The sequence below is a fragment of the Amaranthus tricolor genome, chromosome 11 (assembly GCF_026212465.1).
Source record: "Amaranthus tricolor cultivar Red isolate AtriRed21 chromosome 11, ASM2621246v1, whole genome shotgun sequence".
Taxonomy (NCBI): domain Eukaryota; kingdom Viridiplantae; phylum Streptophyta; class Magnoliopsida; order Caryophyllales; family Amaranthaceae; genus Amaranthus; species Amaranthus tricolor.
Genome location: NC_080057.1, coordinates 23272600 through 23295489, shown reverse-complemented (window position 1 = coordinate 23295489; position 22890 = coordinate 23272600). Strand labels below are relative to the sequence as shown.

The window sequence follows — 22890 nt, the reverse complement described above, 5'->3', positions numbered from 1 at the left end:
ACCTAAATAGAAGTTGTTTTTCCTAGATTATTGTATAATTTAGTTATTATAACTGTTTTTATCGAGTAAAAGTAATTTATAGATATAAAATTAATTTTTATTGATTACTTATTTTTTAAAATGAATCAAACAACACTTTTGTCTATTTTGAGCTATTTTTATTTAATTTTAAAAAGAAATTTTAATTTAAAAAATAAATAATCTAGCCAATTATGTCATATACTAATACCATAGATGAATATCATAATTAAAAAATAATTGCAAAATTATGGTAAAAATATATATATTATAGCACTAAGCATGAAAAAGGTTATTGTGTGATTTTGGAGTTGCTTTCCAAAAATAAAAGGTAATTGAGAAAGGCGACATTAAAGGTGATGGAAAAGGTATCAACAAGAATGATCTCGTGACTATATGAGTAGCAATTAAGTACAAGGGGGTATCACTATTTACTAGTAACGTTCTAAAACGGTCACCAAATTTGTCATGGTTAATATACACCAATAATAGGGACTAACTCTATTCGGTTTCGACACCCAATTCAAATTCAATTCGCTTTTAATTTTTGGTTAATGATGATTTTGATTTGTGGACACACTAAAAAAGATATATTTATCTGCTGAAACTAGATTGAAAAGTCTGAATAAGTGTAAAGAAAGACATGTGATAGGTAGAGCACAAATAATTTGATCATAACTATACGGGCATACCCTTCTAAAAAAATAGGAGGAATATGGTCTAAGAGACTTCTAAAAAAAATAAGACCTTGTAATATAAGTGGTGGATCGTATGAATTATAAAGCGAGGGTAAAAGAAAACTAACTACAACGTACTTGTTAAATATAGCTACAAAATTTAAATGTACAACCATCAAAATAAATCATAACAAAATAAGCTTAGTTTGCCGCATTTTAAATTTAAATAATTTGTGAATTAGAAAACTAAAAGTTTGAAATTTTGCGAATTATATTTAGAATTTTTTTTTTTTTTTTGCAAATTACAGTCACTAAAACATCAATATCTATGACATTCAGGCCATATTACAAGATTTCGACAATATAACCTGAAATTCTGACCACTAAAATAGTCAGAATCTTATAATTTAGCCTGATTGTTGTAGACATCAATACTTGATGGTTGTAATCCACAAGAAAAAAACATTAAAGTTGTAATTCGCAAATGGCCTAAATATTAAGACTATAATTCACAAATAATTTTTAAAATTTGCTGAAACTTAATGTTACAAAATGAGCGGTCAATATCATATTATACCCAATATATTTCGTTCATAGAAAATTATGATGAAAGTTTGAAAAAGAAAGAAAGGCGATGTATATATGGTATGGAGAATCAGGTAAGCACATGGGAAGTTGGGTTCTATATGCATCGCGAATCGGATAAAGGAGAAGTTCCCCATGGCTGGAAGTCGAGGTTCAATGAGTAGACCACATAAGGTCAAGAAAAGGCCCATGCTTGATCCTTCTCTATGGTGTAACTGGTAATATAGCACATGCAATCTCAGTTTTGAACTCAGAAAGAACAACCAGTCAATTCAACATTACATTCAGATTTCCCATATCTATTTTGAGTATGGTGCAGATGTGGAACCCCATCTACTTATTCACCTGGCCAAATATGGTTGTTTCTTGGTATGATATCAGAGCTAAAGTAATAAGAAGTTATGGGTTTAAATCTTAACTACCCATCAAATTTAATTGATCAAATCTTTTCCGTTGTGTATGAAGAGGATATATGTTATATTCACACGTATAGCCCAAATGGTTCTCATATAAGAAGACATGTTAGAATATACTACTATATTATAACTTGGAGCCTCATTGAATAGATTAGCTTAAATTTTTAGTTGAGTTAATTCTTTGATATAGGGCAAAAGTTTACAATATAAATTTGAGATAAAAATATGAAATAAGTTTTGAACATGTGACCTCTTTGTTATTATACTTCTTCCGTTCCATAATACTTGTTACATTTGACTTTTTACGCAAACAAATGTATTATTTTAATCATTTATATATTAAATTATACACATTTAATAAATATAAATATTTAATATTATGAAAGTATGTGATTAGACGATTCAAAAAGATCCCACTTGACTATATTTTTTTTTACATAGTAGCCATAATATATAAAATAAACTTAATTATAACAATAATAATAATAATAACGAATATTACATATTAGAGTAAGTATTATATTGCCAAAAATAATTCGACAGGTGATGCATCTTCGGGCGTACCTAAGTTTCGCCAATGTACTTATTTCTTGGCTTTATCCATATAAACTTTCTTTAACCATTCTTAACAATAAAATAGTTCGTTTGATCCACAATAATGCATAATGTACTTAGTTAAACAAGGCTGAGAAAATTTTTTGGACTAAAACACTTTTATATTTAGAATTAAGGGAATAAAAAACATGTTATTTTGTTGGTTTTAACTACTTAAATTATCTCATTTTCATGATAAAATTCATTCCAATATATTATCATTTTTATTATTAATATTTAGTACCAAATAAACAGAGTAGTAAATAAGGCATTTGTGACTAAAATTCTTACTAACTTCAAATAAGCTTAGTAAGTCATGATCTTCTAAATTTCATAACTAATTATACAAAACTATAATTATAACAAAGACAATTATCGAAAACCATAAAAATGAAAGAATCAAAGAACCACAAGCACTTACTCACTCCATCCCATGGATTTTTGTTATATTTTTTATAATATTCCGCATAATGTGATTTGCTTTATTTTTATTTCTGATAATAATCGATATTCTTTTTTTAATTCTTATCAACACAATTAACTCTACTAACTACACATTTCTATAATTTACACATAAATCACACTTTTTTATACACTTTTCTCCATTCTTGGTTTACATAAAATAAAACTTGTGGAAATCGCCACATAATGACATAACAAAGAGAGTAACAAATCATGACTTTTTTATTTTCCTTTTGCCGTTTGATAGAGATATACACTCTGTCCAATTGAGAAGTCAAATTATTTATTAAAACCGTCTCATCGTAAGATATTTTAATATGAGTTGGCCCAATTGTTAAATTCTTAAAACTTGTTGGATTGAGAATGCAACATATTTCTTAACAACTCTCATGTTAGAATCTTAAATGCTGCGTTTTTAGAGCATTCTCAATGGTGAGAAAATACTCAACATGTGGAAGATTTTTTCTCAAAATTCAATTCCATAAGTGAGAAAAATTATAAAAATTCACAAATGGGATAAAAGCACAACATTATTGATTACTCCTCCGTTCTCTAAATGTGCTTCCCATTTGAAATATTTCACTTTAAGGAGAGAGAAATTTAAATTATGTTTTTGACACATATTTAAAAGATAAAATATATCCATGTGAGATCTCGTTAAAATCGTCTTAATGTATGCTTTTCTTATTATCTATTTTTTATAATTTTATAATGTGTAATTTATTATGGAGTATATTGATGATTTTTTCATTCGAGGAATAAATGTAGTACACTACTATAATACTTGTAAAAGGGATGACACAAGACAACCCACGAAGAGGGGAACTGGAAAGGTTAGACCAGCAGAGCATAACATGGCGTAGTACGGTTGTCGGACATTTATACCCTATTATTATAGGACATTATTAGAAATAACTTTATTGTTCTTGCTTTATTGGATTATCTTCAAAAATATACTAAATAATAAAAAAAATAATCAATAATGAGCATATTAATAAATCATAATCAACTCACTCCTATAGGAACAAACTTAATGTGGTCTAAAATGGTTAAACACATTTTTGGGATGGAGTGAATAGTAATTATCAATCGAAATAAAATTAACAAATAAAAATATAATGCTTACATTTAAAATAATAAGACTAACTCAAAACTCAAAAGCAATATGTTCGTATAGATTCCTTGAACAAAATACTTAAGGATTAATTTGTTGTTTTCAAGTTATTAATTAGCAATATATATATATATATATATATATATATATATATATATATATATATATATATATATATATATATATATATATAACGAAAATTACATACTTTAAATAAATAAATGATAAAAAAAGATGTGGGATTTCATTTGTTAATTAAATATAAGATTTTTATTACTAGAAGAAATAAAGGTGATATTTTTATATATTAAGAACAAATGTTAAAATTGACATCAAAAATTATGCTTTATTTTTAATAGAGTATTTGAACCGTTAAATTAAGGCTCTTACAAACGCTAATATGATACAATATTTTTGTGAATAAACAGCTAATTTACCAAATGCTAGAAAAATTTTGAACCATTTAAAAAGATAAAATATAATCAAAATAATTAATAGGTATTATTGCCCAACTTATTCTTGACAAACATATAGCATATATAGGGGTTTTTGGGAAAATGACTTTTTTCTTGGTTTTTAATTATTTACTTTTGGGCTGATTAAAGACCTAAATAAAGTATTTAGTAAGCAATTTTTAAGTTGAATAAAGAACTACCAATAGTAGTTTTTCTTTGGCCTTTGACTTATTAATCTAAACGATATATTAAGTAATTCTAGATTTTCATAACATATAACTCATTTAACATAAATAATTAACTTATCATCTAATATTTTTAGTTAGTTAAACTAGCCAACAACTTTAATTAATAGTTATTTTTTAAACAGACTCCTTAACGATCTGATTAAAGTATAAAGAGCTATTTAGAAAAAGAGAAAATATTATGGATAAGGTCCACCCACAAAAAAAAACATGTAATGGACCTAATACATTTTATGTATTAGTAGTATTTGGCGAGGTGGCACATATGCAAAGAAGTGTATGATATGATCATGTGAAATAACCTTTAATCTTCACATGCAGCTTTAATCTAAAAACAAAGACATTGTTGTCGCATAATACTAGTCTAGTAATTTTGCCTTATTCGCGAAAAATAAAAAATTAATATAGTAAATTAAAGTAGTGAATTATTCATATATGAAAGAGATTATACAAAGAGTAAAAATAGCAAAATGATATCCAAAAATAAAATTTAGATAATAAATTTATTATAACAGAATAAAATGAAAAATAAGATAAATTACAGATATATCATTAAGCATGAGCATATTCCCATTGGATGTGGGGATATGAGTTGTGTCATTTGGATACATGTGTTTTTCCCATGTGAGAATATTTCACCTCTTCTTGTTTGACCTCCTCGAGTCGAGGAAAGATTATTCATCCATCTTGGATAGGACATAGGAGTATCTCTCTATTCTCTACACTAATTATGGGCCTCCCATATCAACAACAAATTGGGTGGGACTCTAGGGGTGGAACGCCTCCATGTGTAGAAATTGACATATTAAATAGAAGTACATGTTATTGGTGAATTGGATACCATTTTATATATCTATTTATCGATAGTAATTTATTCAGTGGATAGATACAGTTAAGTTCCCTTCAGATTACCATTTTGACATGTTTAATAGATATCTCCATAAGTGAAAAGAAGTTGAATTTCATTCTTTTTTTTTTATCATTTTGGTCACTTTATTTTTCATTCTTTTCTCTAGTGGGTACTTTATGTTTTAGAAAAATTTACTTTTAAAATTTTTACCTTTTGGTGGTGCTCTTTAAAAATTTCATCTTTTGAGTATTTTTGAAAAATCTGATTTTGCCTCAATTTTCTTTTTACTATTTCATAATATGTATAGACTATTTAACCTATGTATGAGGCACTTTCATCTCATATCACAATTTTTGATAAGTTTTTTATTTGACTAATGGGCCAATGTGTTGGGCTACATTGGAAGACCTTGTGTACATGGATGTATATGTGCAACTACTCTTGTGAGTCAAAACTCAAAAGAGATCGTCTCTTTTTGAGATATATTTGGACGACCATTTCTAAGCAATGTCGCACATTACAGTACATATTAGCAACAATTTCAATTATGTACATGGTCAATTTTGAGCGTCATTTTACATTCTTTGATGCCCAAATTTGATTTTAAGCACTTGTATTTTTGTCCCCTTATCATGCTTAGTGTCAAAAATCAAAATTTCTTGTCGCCTAAAACATACTCCTATTTTGTTGTAGTGAATCATTGTCATAACTCACAATTCTAAGGCAAGAAAGATTAAAGCATGCATTTATTATTGGAAATATAATGCAAATACAAATAAACAAACCGATTTGTATTTTCCTTGTGTGGATGGCAATGGAACTTCTTGCTTTGTAAATCACCAAATGAACACCCAGAAGATAAGGTTGCAACAATCAGAGAAGTCACTCGGAAACTTGATATGAGTAGAAGGCGTTCATGTACTTTCCTATTGTGATATTTCTCCCACAAAAGGTGCTTGGGATGATAAAATGAATTTCACAATGAGATACAATCTACACAACAAAATCCTACCACAAGGAAATTGCAATAGTAAATACAAGTGTTGTAGTGAATTATAAACTTTGATGATATTAAGAGTTAATTACTCTCTCAAATTATCTCATGGAAGAAAGAACAAGAATGAGAATATTTTTAAGAGAGAAATCATAAATGATATGAAATTGGGATGGAATGTCCCTTGGCATACAACCTCTATTTATAGAGCTATGCATCAAACAATACCTCATTTTGAAACAAAAGTGTTTCACCAAGCAAAGCTTATGAATCAAAGTAATGATTCATCAAACAAAACTTATTAATCAAAGTAATGATTCATCAAATTCTTTGAGGCACTTAATTGGATTTATAATATATTTATTTAGTCCCGGTACTATACTAAGTATATAGTATATACAAATCAAGGTCTATATACTCTAAATGTTCAACATTTATTACAACCACATAACATTCAAAGCTCTCTCATCTTCATCATTTTTTACTTGAAAATCTCACAAGTATTTCGGATATAATTTCCTAACAGCTACATATTTTTGTCTTATTGACTAATTTAACTTTATCACTTATAGAAAGGTTACTAAAACTTATACTTTATTCCTTTTAAATTCAATATTATCTCTCGGAAAAATAATTTAACACATCAAGCAAGCATAATAAATCAAATATATTGATATTGACAAAAGAAACATGACTAACCACTATATTAGCCAACTAATATCAATAAAAAAAATAAATAAAACCAAAAAAGTTGAAAATACATTTGTGTATCATTTGATCCAATCAAATAATATACATAAAAAAAAAACATAAAATCCAAATAAAAAATCCAACTAATCAATCCTTAATTAGTTCTTAGTTTGAGCCAAGACATGAACAACAGCCAAAGCATTAGTACAATATTGAGCAAACACCTTATTCTTATCACCCAAAACTTTAGTAGCATTCCCTTTTTTAACATAATCTTCACAAGTCTCAGCATTTTTAATAGCCGTTGTAATAAAAGTATTAACATCTTTAAATGCATTAGCAAAAAATGCTACTAATGAATTATCCGTTTGAACATTTGCATCATCATATTGATCATCACATTCACTTAATGCTTGTTCAATTCCGGGGCCCATCGAATTGCCATTTTCGATCATACTATTGATTATATCACTAACTTTGTTTCCATAAGTTTTGGTTTTATTTAAAGCCATAAATGCTAAGCTTTTTAAGTCAGCTGTTTCGCTACCTGGGTGCGATTTTAGGGTTTCCATGCATAATTCTTTGTATTTTGCATTATTGCATGCTTTTTCTATTAGGGTATTTGTACTATTTTTTTCTTCTTTGTTATCGTTTGGTGTTGGAATTGCTCTTACATTTAGGCACATAATTGGATTAGGGTTCATGAGAATGAAGATTGTAAAGGGTAATAAAATTGTTGAGAAAATTCCCTCCATTTTTTTTTTAATTTGATGTTTATAATTTTATTTTTGTTTGAATGTTTTGAAGCTTTTAATGGAGATTTTGGCTTGGTGTAATGATATAAGGCTAATGCATTGTATGGGTAGGTTGTTTCTTAGCTGGTAGATTTATTTTAAGAAAATTATTTCTTGTAAAATTGGACATCAATTAAGGATTGGTTTGGAGAAATTTAAGGATATCCATGTAGGTTATGCCATTATATGAATGGGTTTTATTAGATATATATATATATATTCTTTGCTTATTATTTGGCCAAATCAATAAGTTTTTTTTACAAAATTCTATTTTTGGAGGATGAGTTTTTTTTTTGTGTGTGATAGGTTGGAAATTGACAAATAGTGACTTTGAAATTGCAATAAGTGTATGAAAAAGATAAAAAAAAATATAAGGTCTTTGTGGAATGTGGATGATATATATTAAAAGAAAAAGAAAAAGAAATGGATGAGAGTTAAAGACATTAAGTGCTACAAATATTTTCACAAAAGAAAACTATGGCCAAGTAAAAAAAATAGACTAAAATAAAAAGTATAACAATTATAGATATAGCAAAAAATACTTTTTTTTCCAAATACTAATTGTGGTAAATAGTTAAATACTATAACTTTATGCATGACATATTTTAGCTTTGATTTTAGAGACTAATGAATGAAAATTAAAATGTATGGGGAAGTAGATTTAATAAAGAGGATAGTAAAGATCATATCTTTATTAGTTTATATAGTTGATCTCAATCTTTTAAGGTTAATGCTCTGTTATTGTTATCATTATTGTAGTCCATTGCAACTCTATAGATCAAAGAACTTAATGTTGGGGAAACAAGCACGTATAAGCATATGATAATAAGAGCAAATAATTTAATAAATAAATAACAAAATATGATCATGGTTATCAGCCTAGTGTCCCCACAAAAGGCAGAAAAAACATGAAATGCAATAAATTTAAATCCCAGATAGAGAGAGTGCCGCAAAATGAGAACTATGAAATTATTATCTTTAGTACACCTTCATTGATTACTCCAAAAGAAGTATCCAAGAAATAAAAGCAATAATAAACAACTTGATGTAGCAGAAGAACCCATGAAAAATTTAAAATTGAAAAAGTGATACACCTTTGTAGGAAGCCCTAAAATATTTTCTTTAGTATATTTCTTGCACTTGGTGCTTGAGATGTTTGTGAAATAATGGAGAATGGCGTAAAAAAGAGAAATACTTTTGCCTTAGCGGCTAATACTAGGAAGAGAAAAATGTAGAGCTAATAATGGAGAAATACTTTTGCCTTATCAATTTCTCTTTTGAGAATATGTGTAAAATCTGAGATATGTTTTGTCGGTGTAAGTTATAATGTCCTATAAATATTTTTTGAACAAGTCGCATGCTCGACGATCTGTCGAGCTTGATTAATTGATAATGGGAGTATTCCATCAAGCTTATATATTAATCAATTTTTTTTGAATTTTTCAATGTAGAATCACATGTAAGTTATTTTTCAAACAGATTGCATGCTCAAAAGAGTTATGGAGCCTAACCTTGATGTTGATGATGAGCGAGCATTTAGGTAAGCTCCGATCAGGTTTCATTTTTGATTTTGTGCACACCTCGACGACTAGTTAATAAGTACCTCATCGAGCACTCTTTTTTAGTAGTCTTGCTAAATTATATTTATCTTTGCTCTTTGATGAAACAACTTTCATACACTCACATCCCCATCAGTACGGCTATTGTCATTTTAGGGGCTTTAGGCAAATTAAAAGAAATGGCCCCTCTCTATAGAGGATCAATTCTGGTCTTTAATGGGTATTCGGCAAAATAACAACAAACTCTATATATTCTAGTTATAATTATAAATATAGATGTGTCTTATACATCTTAATTGTTATAAGAATTAACCAAAAATTTACAATTTTTTAAGTGTCTACTCTATTAACCAGAACTTTTCAGATAATGAGGTTCAATCTAACTCTGGCCTTAGGTAAATGCCTACTTTGCCTAGGATCAGGAACGGCCTTGATCCACATTCATTTCATTCCTTCATACCTTAGAAATTCGATCGTTCTGAAATACATGCTATATTACGGTTATGTGCACTATTCATCGCTCAAGCTTATTTTATAAATTTTGCTAATGTGCAAGAACAAATATAGTTAACTGCGATCTTATTTGAATCGTTTATTCGCATACTTTCATAGTATTAACTTTTTATAATTTTTAGCTGTGTATAGTTCAATATATAAATAATCAAAATCACACCTTAAATTGTGTAAAAAGTTAATAGCAAGTATAATGAAACGGACTAGAAATTGACCTTTGGATGACAAAACATAATGACGCCCAATTGCTGAAGTTTGTGCAGAATGGGAGCCGTAGTAGACATTTGTGCCACATAAGAAATAAAGCCCAAATACATAGCTTTAGAACCATAACCAAAGTGACGCCCAAGGGTACATGTGGACGACAAAGTCGCTAAAAGGTAATTATGGGGGACAAAAAACAAAGTGACACCCAAGCATAAGTAACAAAACCATACCTATTGTGTCAATTTTATTTGCTATCACCCAACGTACATGCTGACACTTTTCTATATTATTAACGACATAAATAGAAACAAAACGGTTTTTGATATAAACTAGACATATTTTGTCTTTCATCATGCAATATAAAACAATTTTTGGTTACGCTAAAAAAGAAAAAGCTAACGAGAATTAAACACATACTCCTTTTAAAATAAGTAATACATGTTTCAACTAAGACAACATAGTTACTTATTATAAAACATTTTAAGTAGATACAATTCATATCTTTTCATAAACCAATAAGTTCATATACAATAATCAAAACATTTTAATTCATTAATTAATGGTATGCTACATAGAAGTATAATTATAATAATATATTTAAAAGAAAGTATGTATTACTAATACAACATAGTTTCTCATTATAAAACATTTTAAGTAGATACAATTCATATCTTTTCATAAACCAAAAAGTTCTTATACAATAATCAAAGCATTTTAATTCATTAATTAATGGTATACTACATAGAAGTATAATAATAATAATATTGTGTATAATTTAGTAACAAAAAGAAGCTGTAATTACACACTAAAAACATAAATTAAATTTTATGCATAATAATGATTAATGACCTCTTACAGTATAATTTCTCTGTCCCAATGAGAAATCACTATATATCTCATAAATTTGAGAGTTTTTTTTAAGTTATATAGTGCACATTCAGAAAGATGTAGACAGTAATCATTAATCCGCTTAGTTTTTCTGAAATGGTGGCTTTTGCATAGAGTGAGCTGAAACATAATGAGTAACAGCCACCACAATGCTACCAAGATCTTCAAGATCCTTATATTTTTCATATAACCCAAGTTTATTACCATTTGTACCTGCCTTAACTAACCCATGTTCACATGACCTTGGGTAAAATTTAGCCATGCTACTAAACTTTTCAGCAGTTGAACCATAATTGCTAGACTTAAGTCCTGTACAATAAAGACCCCTAAGCTCATTGTTCATGTCCAAGTACAACTTCACACAATGAGATAGAGCTCTTTTCACATCACTTTTGGCCCCATCTTCTCTCATTTCTTTCCTTGCCTTTATTGATGTGTGTCCAAATTCGCTTTGCGCGTGCTTAACCACTTTGTCTGAAAATTTGCTCGATTTTACCTACGATGGTGGATTCAGAAAAAAGTCGGTAGAAAAACAAATTACGGATAAGTACGTACAAAAGTTGGATCTAAAATTACATGTACAAATACAAAAATGTTATAAGTACCGGAGGGCACTTGGGTCTGCCCCTATAATTGCCTACCTAAAGTGGCAGATTCAAAAAAAATAAAAGCTCATATTATAAGTTCAATAACAAAATTATCATAAATATATCAAAAGTTATAATGTTTTTTGAGTTTAGCGCCCTAATGTATGATTGCTAGAGGGCACCTGCCACCTAGGTCAATTCATGTCAAGTGGCGAAAAAGTCAATGGAAGCACAAATTAGAAAAAGTTCAATCCAATGCATTTAGAAAACTATCATAAATATCTATCTAAAGTTATAACCATTTTTGAATTGGTGCCCTCACATGCAAGCGTCAGTGGGCACCCAGGTCCATCTTTGTAATTACTACTTAAAGTGACAGATTAAAAAAATTAATAGAAAAGAAAATTATCAAAAATGAACTAAAAGTTTTCACGTTTTTTGAGTTTAGTATCCTAATATGAAGGCACCTGCCAGGCTGCCACCAAGGTCAACCCATGTCAAGCGGCAAATTAGGAAAAAGTCAATGGAGATACAAACTAGAAAATTTCAATCCAAATATGAATTCACAAAACTATCGTATCAAAAATTATAACGGTTTTTAAATCGTTGCCCTCACGTGCATGCGCCGGAAAACACCTGGTTTCGCTCATCTTTACCTTCTCATTGTTACCACCGAGCGACTTGAGAATCGACGCGCATTTTACGGCGTCGTTGCTAGCTTTGCAAACTTCTTGGATGTCGAAAGGTCCGCTTTTGTTATTGTTCCCTTGGGTTTCATTTTTTTCATCCTTAGCTATACATAGGGTGAAGGATAAGGCTAGGAAAACAAATGAAAGAGCTATAATCTTCATTTTGTTATTTTTATTGTGTTAGATAATTAACTTTTTAACAAGATTTGCCCATGAATTATGATTTAATTCTTTTTATTGACAAAAGTTAATTAGTTATCTAATTAATTAATGGAGAAGAAAATATAGGAATTGTGCTAAGAAGTCTAAGGCTTGCCATCAACTACTTACCATTGTTAGGGTTGTAATATCATTACCATTGGTGACAAGGAAGAATTTATGAAAGATAAGAATAGAATCATTTAAAGTAATTTTAACCAATAATGTTAAACTTGTAATTAGGCCACAAATTTATGGTCAAATGAAGTTAGAAAAATTTATAAATTAGATTAATTGTTATTATATATTAATCAGACACATAACCTTAAAACTAGAAGCTCGTATGCTAATAATTATTAACTAGACTATTTAACTATTTCATAACCGAAAACTTACCATCGTCAAAAACTAACAATTTTTAGAATATCAATCAAATATTACAACCCAACTTTAATATATCTCCAAACCCCCAATTGAAGAGATTAACATGTAAAATGACAAGATGAAGATTCTAGTTTTTGACAAAGAACATTTGAAATTTATAAAATATAAAATAAATAATAATGGTCATAGCTAACTTAACATTCTTGCTAGAGGTGTTATAATAGACCTAATTGCCTGAAATTTACCCGACAGTTTAACCAATCCGATTTCACCCGACTTCAAAAAAGATTTACAATAATACAAAAAACAATATGGACACAACCCGATTTAAAACCAACCCAAAACACCTAACCCGAAATAAATCTGATGACCCAAATGAAAACCTCTATGTTTTGCAATTACAGAAGGCAATGTTATAGTAACAAAATTTACCTCCATCACTTAATTACCAAAATAATAGTCAGGTAAAAATCTGCTATAACTAACATTCTGTTTGGCAAACTCAAGATATTAAAGTAAAACACAACACAAACACAATAGCATCACATGATCGCTTGGCACAAGTCTGCAATGAACGAGACCAAAACTCTTTTCTTTGAAATTCGACTTAAACCCTGTAGCCACGGCTGTTGCGTCTACCTCTGGCCCTCTCGAATTTCCTTCCATTGGATCGAACGTAAGGTTTGGTGTGGCTGTGAGGAACACCAGGAGCTTTGCCGAAGTGCTTGACTGCCTCCCTAGCGTTCTTAGGGCCTCTTAACAATACCTGAGGAATTTGGAAGAAATCGATTAATTAGACAATCACAACAAAAGTTCAGATACAGATGAATCTCATGTTTAGAAACCATAATCTTTAACCCTATTGAATAAGAATCAATGAACATCAACATAGGTAACAAGTCAAACATTAGCGGGATTAGAAGCTTTTTCGTCAAGCATGAAGCAACATTAAAAGAAGTTAAACACCAAGTATTTTAACAGCAATACAACATTCAATACCAAATGTAATTCAAGTGCATCTTACTAAACCTTATCCTTGTAAAAACAAAGTGGTTTCGGATAAACCCCAAGTAGTCTTACAAGTACAAATTTATTCTGACCGTCCGACACCAAGTATTTAGAGTTTTTGACATTAAGTTTTTCCCACCTTAGCCCGCTTTGAGACTCAAATCTATATTACCATTTACCTCCATTCTGAAATATTTACAACAGGTAGTGATGTCATATGTGGAAAAATGTCACAATAAGTTGCAAGTATGATGTTATAGAGGAAGTATAACCTTATTTTTGTAAAAACAAAGTTGAATTCAGTTGACCCTTGATAGAAAACATTGTATAGATTCACATAAACAAAAGTGCGTGTGATTTAAAGAGTCACTTCATTATAATCCATTATAAAAAGAATCGAAGAACTATAAATCTTTCACTTCGTTAAGAATAGACACTTTATGACAGCTTATCAGAAGACATTATCATTTCACACTAGAGTTCTTATACATCATATCATTTAAGGAAAACAAAAAGAATGATAATTATGGATAAGAAAAGAATGAGTGCAAAGACCAAGATAAAGGGTACACTTATTTCCTGTCAAGGGCCACACCATGATGGATACAAGTAAACCTAGCACCCGAACATTATGGTAAAACTAAAGAGGTGAAAAAGTTGGAATGAACAAAATGAAAAAGTTGTGTTGAACACATCAACTAATAATTATCCTACCCTTTCTAATAACCTGTAGAATGTTCACTTTATACATCAAAAAAAGAACTCAATTCAGTTAAATCAGCTTAAATCCTTAATATGATATTCTAACGACCCATTTGGTTGCTGGTATGAAAAGACGGTAATGAGAATGACTTGTAGTGTAAATTTTCATGAAATGTACCAGGTTATTCTCATAGATGGAACTTTGATCATAAAAAAGTTTATTTGTTCACAATATTAGATGGTAATGTATTGAAATAAATTTTGTGAAAAAAAGAGATAATTAAAGCAAACAAGCATGGCCATTAAAATTGTCAATATAATTTTCAACTAAAACTACACTAACTTTTCATTAACATTCCAACTATTTAATACCGACTACCAAACAGGTCATAAGGTCCATCCCACCAAGGCAACTACCCATCTCACACCATAGTAAATCAAATACCCCCATCACATGACTAAACCCATTAAAAAGAAGGCCATCAACATTCATTTGGTGTTTCATTATTGGTATTTAAAAGGTGGCAACGGAAACAAGCTATAGTTTAAATTTGAATAAAATGTATTGTGTCGTTCCCATGGTAGTAGAGCTCTCACCATCAAACATGTGCTCGTCATCATGATTTTTCATCATGTTATACCAACTTTTTAAGTGGTAAAATTTTGTAAGAAAGAATAATCAGAGTAAAACAAGCTTGATTAAACCTTAATTTGTACTTTTCTAGCTAAATTAGCTTAGATTTTCATCAACATTCCTACCATTTATTTCATTTACCAAACCAGCAGTAACCGAACAAGGAAGAACTTCTTTTTCAATGGAAAATGCTGTTAGTGATATTTAACTCATACACATAGAACTTCATACTCCACCAAATGCAAAATCAACAACACCACGGTATACATTAGACCACCAACGATCCAATAACATCTTTCTTCATCACCAACACTAAATACACAACATAATACACCATACGCAAACCTAGCTGATGATCAAATAAGCCTTCTTTAATCACCTACTAAAGGTGAAAATACAGTCTAGAATACAACACACACAAACTCAAATCAACTAGGTACCTTAGCTATTTTCATCCAACTAAAATTCAAAACATCAAATCAAAGCAATCTTCCATGGAATTAAATAAACACCATCAAACAATCAGTAATATAACAAAGAATAGATAGAAATATTACAGTGTTCTGTCCAAGAGGAGCTCTCAAAGCCAACTGATCAAAAGTGAGACATTCACCACCAGCCTTTTCAATCCTAGCTCTTGCAGTTTCAGTAAACTTAAGAGCACAAACCTTAAGTGAAGGCACTTCATATACCCTCACATCATCCGTCACAGTTCCCACCAAAACTGCAACTTTCCCATCCTGAAACCCAAAACCCAACAAATAAAAACCCATTTTATCAAATCAAATCAATAAATTATTCCAATAAAAAAAAAATTGAAAGCCATACCTTGCCCTCCATATACTTGATAAGCCTAGAAAGAGAAAGGGGAGCCTTGTTAATCTTGCTCATAAAAAGCCTCTTCAAAATCACAGCATTGAATTTGCTACCAGTTCTTCTAACAAGGAATCGGTAGAGCTGAAACACACCATCTAAATCAACATTTTTAACCAAAAAGTGAAATTAAAATTGGAATTTAAAGAAAATATATTACCTTGACAAGCAATTTAAGGTAAACATCATTAGATTTTGGCGCAGTACGCTTGGTTTTCTTGCTTTTGCCTCCTGCTTTCAAGTCGATACCCTGTAACAAATATACTACAAATCGTAAGAAAAAAGCTAATACAAGGTCTAGAAATGGCGATAAATTGAGATTGAGATTACCATTGTTGTGCAGCGGGGAGATGATGAACGATCTGCTGGGGTATCGGCTGAAACCCTATACTCTCGAAGAGGAATATAAGAGCTAGGGTTTTGACCATTTTATATTCGTGGGCGGCCTACATTCTTTCTCGTTATTGTAGGTTGGAGATTGACATTGGGCTGGAGGTCCATTTGTATTCATGTTGGGCTTCGATACAACATTACATTTACACAAACACTAATTCTTAAATGAGATCGAAACAATCTCATGATAAAGTCATGTCTATCGAACTAATACATATATATAAGTATGCTATGCGATCAATTTAAAATAGGATATTTCACATGGTAGGCGTGAACCTTTGCTAAAGGTCAGTGGTAGCAAATTTCACAAAAAATTCCACAAAATAGCATAACCTAACATTTTTTGGGTATTAGTGTTACGATAGCTTAAATTCCAAAAGTACGATGTTATTTTGTGAAACTTTTAAGGAAAGAATGTTATTGTATTTTAATGAAAAAGACAAGGGTAAAAACAAAATTTCTACGGAACCAAAACCGCAAAGGACGGGAGGATATTCAGGCATTACAATTAAAGTGATCACTTACTATCTTAAATTGTACGCTTACAGTTTTAAAGTGATAACTCTTTATAATATTAAAATGATCACTTATAACCTTAAAGTAATCACTCACAACTTTAAATAATCACCTATTAGAAAACTAGACTAATCATATAAGTCCGTTTCATAAAAAGATAATCTCATACAAAATTTGTTTTCTTCTTTAAGTCTCCCTTTTTTGAAACAATTTGTGATTTTCATTTAATTTTTCCATAAATTTTAGCAGTAACATGCTTTTACAAATTACCATACTACTAAAGTCAAACAAAATGTGAGATTTTTTAAAGCATAACGTCTAAATATAAAACTTTTTAAATCAAATCTTCCAAAAATTAATGTGTTTTCTAATTGTGTTATTTGACAAACACAAATTCTTGTAAGAGACGTTTTTTAATTGGCCTGACCTAAAAAGGAAAATATAGAATAAGTTTCTTAGTAAGTATTAAGAATATTATAAGTACTTAAGTACTTATTCAGTGAACATTAAGTATATTGTAAGTAGGCATTAAATATATTGCAAATAGGTATTAAAAATATGGTAAGTAGGCTAGTAAGTTAAGTTTCTCGACAGACATTAAGAATATTGTAATTTGTAAGTAGGCATTTTAAGTACTTTTTCGATGGACATTAAGTATATTGTAAGTAGGAATTAAGGATACAGTAAGTTTACATTAAAGTTTAATAGACTGGACCTGAAAGACGCTCAGGAGATAAACTGTTTGACAAAAGGGGAAGAATACGATGGAAATGATTAAAATATGGGCTATTTTACGTTAATTGTATTATTAATTAACAAAAATTGATATTAATAAACTCAATTATTTATCATCTCTCAAAATACACTTAACTATCAATTAAATAAATATTAGGATTGTATTATAAAAATAAACCACAATTAAATGTCTTTGTTAAAAGGTAGTTTAAGATGTATCACCTAATCACATGTCCGCTAATGTAACTATGTTTCATATTTATCATTATCCTTTATCAACTACTCCAAAAATGTTTTTTACCATTTGCCCAAAAAATATTCTAACTTTTCCAATCATAATTTCTATAAGCGAAATATGTATGATGATGATGCTATTTTGAGCTTTAAAAAAATTGCATTAACAAAAGGGTTAAGCGGATGTTATTATATTTTCACAAATTAATATATAAGACGGTCTTACCGAGAGACGCATCTTATATATGAAATAAGTTGTTAATCTCATATATATTATGGGAATATAGCTTCTTATTTTAGTTCGTCTCATTAAAACATGATTTTTGACAATAATAGCTCTTATTTAGTCATATATATTATGGGAATATAGGCTTCTTATTTGAGTTCATCTCATTAAAACATAATTTCTGAAAATAGTATTTCTTATTTAGTTATAGAACTATAAACAAATCATAAAAAAGGTTATATATAAACTAATTTTGCATCCCATTCATTAAATTAGAAAAGAAATAGTTTGAGTGGAAGCTATACCATCTATTAGCTGTATTTTCTCTAACAACTCATTCTTTCTGTGTACTTTCCTCCCTACTAAAAATCAATTATTTTTTAAATTTTATATTTTCCATTATTTAAAATTTTCTTTTTTTTCTTCTCTAATTTGGCTCAAATTTTTTTTTTCTTCCTCTTGCTTTATTGCTAATAATTCCTGCGATCATCTTAGATGTCGGTACGTTATGAAATTTTAATTATTAAAATTATAAATTAAAATATTCACTAGAAATATTATTGAAAAGATCACAATCATATTGTACGTCGATAATTCAATCGTTTATTTCACTTGATTATCAAGTATTCATGTCCTTGCATATTTGTAATGCTACATTTTCTTATTTTAAATTTGGTGAACTTGTTATACTTTTATTTTGAGAATTGGGGTCGATCCACCTAGGAAAATAAAAAATCTTATTGCGATTCCTAATTTCCCATTATTATAACGATATTACAGTCTTAATCTTAAAAGATTGGATTGAGTGTATGAATTAATATATCAGTTGTTCACATGGATTCTCTTTCTCCATTAATATCAATTTTCTAACCATCTCGATCTCTTAATTTAAATTTTTAAACCATTTTCCACTTTCAAGTCATCTTCGGTCTTTCTCATCCAGCTCATTTTAAATCTCTCAAGTTTTAAATTTTTATTTTCCTTAATGATTGTGGGATACTATCTTAGTTATTACAGATGCCTAAATCATCTTAGGTGGATCCTTTTGATATTATATCCTTAAAAGTTGCGACAGCTAAATATTTTTTTATGTCTTTATTTCTAATAATATCCTTTAAAGTATTTCTATTTATTTTTCTTAGCATTTACATTTTTGCTATTATTATTTTTTACGATTCTTTTCTAAAAGCTCAACCAACTAATTCATATTGTAATGTTGGACTTATTGATATCCAATAACCCCTTTGGATTAAAAGTATACCTCGATCGCATATAAATCCTATAGTCAACTCCCCATTTTCGACACATGCATGCACTTGGTCCTATGCTTGTATCATGTATTGGTAACCCACTGCTCTTAAATTTGGACCCAACGCAGGTCCTGAAATTTCAAGAGTCCGGGGTAAAAATTAATTTGTAGGTCCTAAATATATAAAAAATAAACTACTGAATACAAAATTTATAATATCAAAAAAATGTTACAGATCAATAATATAGCTCGATATTATTCTCTTTTTGTTTGATAATTGTACATTTATAATTCAATAATTAGTAAACAAGATAATGATTATCATTAATAGCACTTTAGCTTGGTGGTTAAATATACAAATTGATTACACAAAATTTCAAGTTTGATGTATATGAAGGTAAAATCTATCTAATTTTTTTGTGGGCCCTAGACACATATCCTTTTTGCCCTTGCTTAATGCCCACCCAGTATTAACCTAAGGTTTTTAAACCATCCACTTAAAACATTAATTTCTCTTCTAATTTTATGGAGCAGTATCTTTTGTTATCTAAAATGATTTGTTTCATTTCAAATTTTGAATATGTGGCATAATTGACTTGCTTTTGAACTACTATCCCCTATCACGCTTTTAATATTGGTATAACACTTATCAACTTTCAACTTTCATTGTAAAAATATTGATATAAATATAAATATAAAATTATATATGAAAAGTGGATAATTTGATATTATGAAATTGAAGAGTTTATTTAACTATATTTTTTTATGCATTATTAATTATTTAAAGTCAAACATTATTTATGAATTAGTAGTATAATATAAAAATTATAATATAAGTCAATATTTCACGTATTTCTTTACAAATACAATATATTATTAAAGTAAGAACGTGTCTTTTAAGACTGTCTTGTCATATGACATGCTTATTTAATCAACTCATTAATCTGATTGATCACTTTAATACTAATTTGCGAATTACATAACCTTTATAATATTTAGGCCTTTTGCGAAATACATCCACAATGTTTTCTTACGAATTACAAACATCAACGTATCAATATATATAGCATTTAGGTCAAATGACACAATTCTGACTACTAAAATGATCGAAATCCCGTAATTTGACTTGAACATTGTAAACATTGTTGGCTGTAATTCGAAAATTATTTTATCGTTAAGTTAATGGATTGAAGCTATGAATATATGCAACATTAATTAGCCAATATAATATATAGTAATGACGAATTAAAAATATGTAAAACAGCAAGGCGTGAATGCAAGAGGTCGACCATTGCCTAAGTTTGGAGAATGGGAAGCAAACAATCCTTCATCAGATCAAGGTTTTACAATGATCTTTAATAAAGCAAGAGATCAAAAGAAGACCAATGGAACTGTTGTTGGTAGTGTGGGATTAGGAGTTCCACTTAACATTAATCAAAATCATGATTATCTTGTTAACAACCATCATAATCATGATCAAAATCCCAAGCAAGAACATAAACAACCTCATCATGAACAAAGGGGATCGGTAATTAACCTTTTCTAATAATCTTTTTCTTTTATCCTGGTAAATACGTTTTTTTTATTTTGCTACATTATTATTTTGATCGTTTCTTTATTTGAATTTTTTTTAATAATACCTAATTTATTATTAAAGAGTCATACGACATCTACATCAAAAATAAAAATTAGCAAATACATAATAACTTTAACCAAATATAATTTAAAATTAACAAAACTACGATCGTTGTGTATGAGATCTGATAATTATGAATATCCTTTTTATTTAAAGTTAGTATGTGAATGAGATGTAAAGAAAGATTGAATTTACTGATTAGATTAGGGCTTTTGTTGGTAATTAATTATGGTTGTTTGATGAGTTTGTTAATTAATTTTGACTTTTTGATTTGTTAAATAATAAAAACTATAAGTTTTTGATAAATAACTTTTAAGTTAAATGAATTAAAAATCTACTTTAGGTATTAAGTGCTTTCAGAATGTTGGTCTATTTGTTTCTAACAAAATCAACAATTTATAAATTAACAAATAAATATTATATATCAACTGAATCAATTAATAATTAATTGTCAAACACTTTTTAATCTAAAAAACATTAATTCATATCCATAAATAAATACGGTTAAATTAGTGAGGCAATATAAATAAATATTATATAGCTAATTAAAAGGATTTATTTCATCACTATTAAGTATTTAATTTTCTAAAAAATTAACTTGGAATTATTTTTGTTAAATGCAGAGAAAGTGGCTAGGTTGTTTCTATCCTACCGGAAGTTAAAGCAACTTTATTCTCAGTGATCGTTTTGAGGTTTTGATGTGTCTATGGAGATGACAATTGTAATTTGTAAACTAGTAAATCATTATACATTAACTCTTGTGTGGTATTAGAGATTTTCTTTTGATAAGACGAACTTAAAACAATAAGTTATATGTAATTAATTTGTATTATTAGATTATTTAACCCATATATAAGGCGCATCTCACCGTGAGATTATCTCATATAAAAATTTGTGTATCTTAATTCTTGTGGGTATTACTTTATCTGTTATTAATATTTGTATTGGTTATGTAATACTTCTCTATATAGTGGGGCAAAGGGTTGAGAGGTAAATAATATGTTGTCTCTCATTTCTTATTAGTCGCTTCACTTGTAATTTTTTTATATAAGAGCTTTTTAAAAGAAATATTTAAATATAGTTATTAAAAAGAAGCCTATAGCTAATAATAAGTTAAGTATGTAGATTAAAATAAAGCTGGTATATGTTAGACAAAAAAGATTTTAATAGAGACAAATAAAATGAATTGAATTAGAAAAAAATAATGATAAACAAAAAGGAGTACATGAACTATATGTTGTCATCTAAAAGAAAAATTGTTAAAATCAAAAGGTGAAAATACTTGTCTATTTTTTATAATTATCATTTAATTATATATTGGAGAATAATTTGAAAATAATACAACGAAGATGATTGTTATTAGAGTTGCTACTAGAGTGAATGAGAATATGACAAGAACTCTTGTAGTATAGTTTATGTAAGGAAAAAATGCATCTTATAGTGACCACCAAGATTATGCTTCACCAACACTATATTTCTTGACATATGAAGCATATTTTAATAATTTAGTTCATTTAAATTTCCATTGAAATAAGCATGTCAAAAGGAGTAAAATGTCTTATAATTTCATCACTTATTTTTGTCAATTATAATTAAACTATTAACCATTATAAAGTTGTAGTAATGTATCATAGTTAAAGCAAGTTAATAAAGGCTCGTTTAAGGCATATATAAAGCTCGTATGCAAACCAATTCATTTATGTAAATAAATTATAAATAGCATGTTTAAGTCCCGATTTATTCAAGATCTGACACGTTTAAAAAA

General features: G+C 28.7%; 4 protein-coding genes across 4 annotated transcripts; 1 reads left to right on the top strand and 3 right to left on the bottom strand.

Moving 5' to 3' along the window:
• Positions 1-7200: 7200 nt before the first annotated feature.
• On the bottom strand, positions 7201-7896 carry LOC130827488 (probable pectinesterase/pectinesterase inhibitor 61). Its single transcript, XM_057693219.1, has one exon. It carries the CDS (start codon positions 7853-7855, stop codon positions 7259-7261), a length of 597 nt encoding a protein of 198 aa, XP_057549202.1. The 5' UTR covers positions 7856-7896; the 3' UTR covers positions 7201-7258.
• Positions 7897-10909: 3013 nt separating this feature from the next.
• LOC130827487 (uncharacterized) lies at positions 10910-12605 on the bottom strand. Its single transcript, XM_057693218.1, has 2 exons — positions 12305-12605; positions 10910-11557 (listed from the first exon to the last, which is right to left on the bottom strand). Exons 1-2 carry the CDS (start codon positions 12497-12499, stop codon positions 11144-11146), a joined length of 609 nt encoding a protein of 202 aa, XP_057549201.1. The 5' UTR covers positions 12500-12605; the 3' UTR covers positions 10910-11143.
• A 681-nt stretch (positions 12606-13286) lies between these two features.
• LOC130827485 (60S ribosomal protein L18-2-like) lies at positions 13287-16591 on the bottom strand. Its single transcript, XM_057693217.1, has 5 exons — positions 16467-16591; positions 16297-16386; positions 16092-16220; positions 15821-16003; positions 13287-13685 (listed from the first exon to the last, which is right to left on the bottom strand). Exons 1-5 carry the CDS (start codon positions 16467-16469, stop codon positions 13527-13529), a joined length of 564 nt encoding a protein of 187 aa, XP_057549200.1. The 5' UTR covers positions 16470-16591; the 3' UTR covers positions 13287-13526.
• A 2071-nt stretch (positions 16592-18662) lies between these two features.
• Positions 18663-21979, top strand: LOC130827484 (uncharacterized). Its single transcript, XM_057693216.1, has 3 exons — positions 18663-18741; positions 20754-21017; positions 21749-21979. The coding sequence occupies exons 1-3, from the start codon at positions 18736-18738 to the stop codon at positions 21785-21787; spliced, it is 309 nt and encodes a 102-aa protein (XP_057549199.1). The 5' UTR covers positions 18663-18735; the 3' UTR covers positions 21788-21979.
• Positions 21980-22890: the final 911 nt, after the last annotated feature.